Source organism: Sinocyclocheilus anshuiensis, unplaced genomic scaffold, assembly GCF_001515605.1.
Source record: "Sinocyclocheilus anshuiensis isolate Anshui unplaced genomic scaffold, SAMN03320099.WGS_v1.1 scaffold305, whole genome shotgun sequence".
Classification (NCBI taxonomy): Eukaryota; Metazoa; Chordata; class Actinopteri; order Cypriniformes; family Cyprinidae; genus Sinocyclocheilus; species Sinocyclocheilus anshuiensis.
The window spans coordinates 621759-623799 of NW_015540850.1; the positions used below are offsets into that span (position 1 = coordinate 621759).

The 2041-nt window shown below is 30.0% G+C and overlaps 1 protein-coding gene across 2 annotated transcripts in view; it reads left to right on the forward strand.

Moving 5' to 3' along the window:
• Positions 1-2041, forward strand: part of LOC107687722 (transmembrane protein 161A-like) — a 9623-nt gene that overhangs the window by 5991 nt on the left and 1591 nt on the right. For both annotated transcript variants that reach the window (XM_016485170.1, XM_016485171.1), the window contains exon 11: positions 810-906. In XM_016485170.1, coding sequence (XP_016340656.1) covers positions 810-906 — 97 coding nt within the window. The remainder of the gene's footprint in view (positions 1-809; positions 907-2041) is intronic.

Consider the following 2041-nt stretch of genomic DNA (forward strand, 5'->3'; position numbering starts at 1 on the left):
TTTCTGCCTTTAGTCTCCTCTTCAGCTGGTGAAATCCATGTTCAATCAGATTTAAATCTGGAGATTGATTTAGGCAATCAAAGACTTTACATTTCTTTGCCCTGATAAACTTCTTGAACTTCCTGAACTGGCAGGGTGTTTTGGGTCATTGTCCTGATGCAATGTGAAGCGCTTTCTGATGCGTCTGGTGGCGTTTTCTTGAATGTTGGTAGCCAAGATGGTTTTGTACCCTTTCAAATTCATTCTGCTACTGTCATCATACATTAAGTCATCATTAAAATTGAGAGGGCCTGTTCCAGAGACAGTCATGCATGCCCATACCATGACACCACCTCCACCACGCTTTACAGATGAGGCTGTATGCTTGGGATCATCTGCAGTTCCCTTTTTCTGCACACTTTTGCTTTCCCATCACTTAGATAAAGGTTCATCTTTGTCTCATCTGTCCATAAAACTCTACTGGCTTTTGCAAACTCTAATCTTGCCTTTCTATTTTTGGTGCTGATCAGAGGTTTGTATCTTGTGTAGCCTCTGTATTTCTGTGTCGAAGTCTCCTGCGGACAGTCGACTGTCAGAGCATCACCCCAGCTTTCTGGAGGTTGTTGGTGATTTTACAGACACATATTTTAGGGTTCTTTTTCACAGCTTTTATGATTTGTCTGTTATCAGCTGCTGTTGTCGTTGTTGGCTGCTGATGTCGCCGGTGGTTTCCAAACTCTTGATAGTGCAGAGTGTTACTGTTTACAACAAATTCACTTTAATAATGTAACAAATACGATGATGGTATGTTTTTAAACTCCTTTATGCAGGTGACACGAGTTTTCTGCTACTTGACTGTGGTCACCCTTCAGTACCTTATACCCATTCTGCTTGTGCTTTTCTCAACTTTGGCACTCAAATCTTTAGGTGGGTCTCTACACTTTTACTGACTATTAAATAACAGTTTATATGTAAATTTGACATCAAAATTGTAATAAAAGTATTTATTTCTGTATATGTACTACAAAACATTATTATTTTTTAATTATTGTTTTAATTTATTGATGATATTTCAGAATGTGTTTTATATATTTAATTTTATATTTATTTTATATTTTAATATTTTTTCTAAAGATTTTTAACATTAAGTTAAAATGAATGATTAATAAATACAATTATTAATGATTAAAATGTAATGAATCTTAATTTCCTTTATATAATTCCTTATTATATATTATTATTATTATTATTATACTTAGTATTAATTTTATTTCATTTCCAATCATTTTTAAAAGATTATTTAATGTTTTAAAATAATCCAAAGTTTTAAAAAAATTTATCAAAATACAAAAAAAAGTGGGAAAGAAATACAAAAGGTCCCCCCAAAAAAAATTACAATGTACCCATCAGGTGACTGTTAAATAAGTTTGTGTAAATTCTAATACAATTATTTATTTCTATACATGTACTACAAAACATTAATTTTTTTAGTCAACATTATTGTTTTAATTATTGATGATATTATTTCATAATGTGTTTTCATATATTTATTTTATATTTTAATATTTTTTTCTAAATGTACATTTAGTTAAAATGAATGATTAAACCTTTGTTTTTAATTGACTTCCTCTTTTCTTTTAGCATCCAGATTGCTTGCTTTTCTCTCAGAGTCCGCTCCCTCATCTTCATCCTGGTTTTGTGTGTGTCGTCATCGAATGCAAGACTCAGAATCCAGAAGCAATAGATATAACTGATACGACACATTCCCTGCTTTTAATATCTGAAGAATCAAAAGGTCCCCCCAAAAAAAATTACAATGTACCCATCAGGTGACTGTTAAATAAGTTTGTGTAAATTCTAATACAATTATTTATTTCTATACATGTACTACAAAACATTAATTTTTTTAGTCAACATTATTGTTTTAATTATTGATGATATTATTTCATAATGTGTTTTCATATATTTATTTTATATTTTAATATTTTTTTCTAAATGTACATTTAGTTAAAATGAATGATTAAAATGATTAATTATTAAAATGAATGAATCTGAATTTATT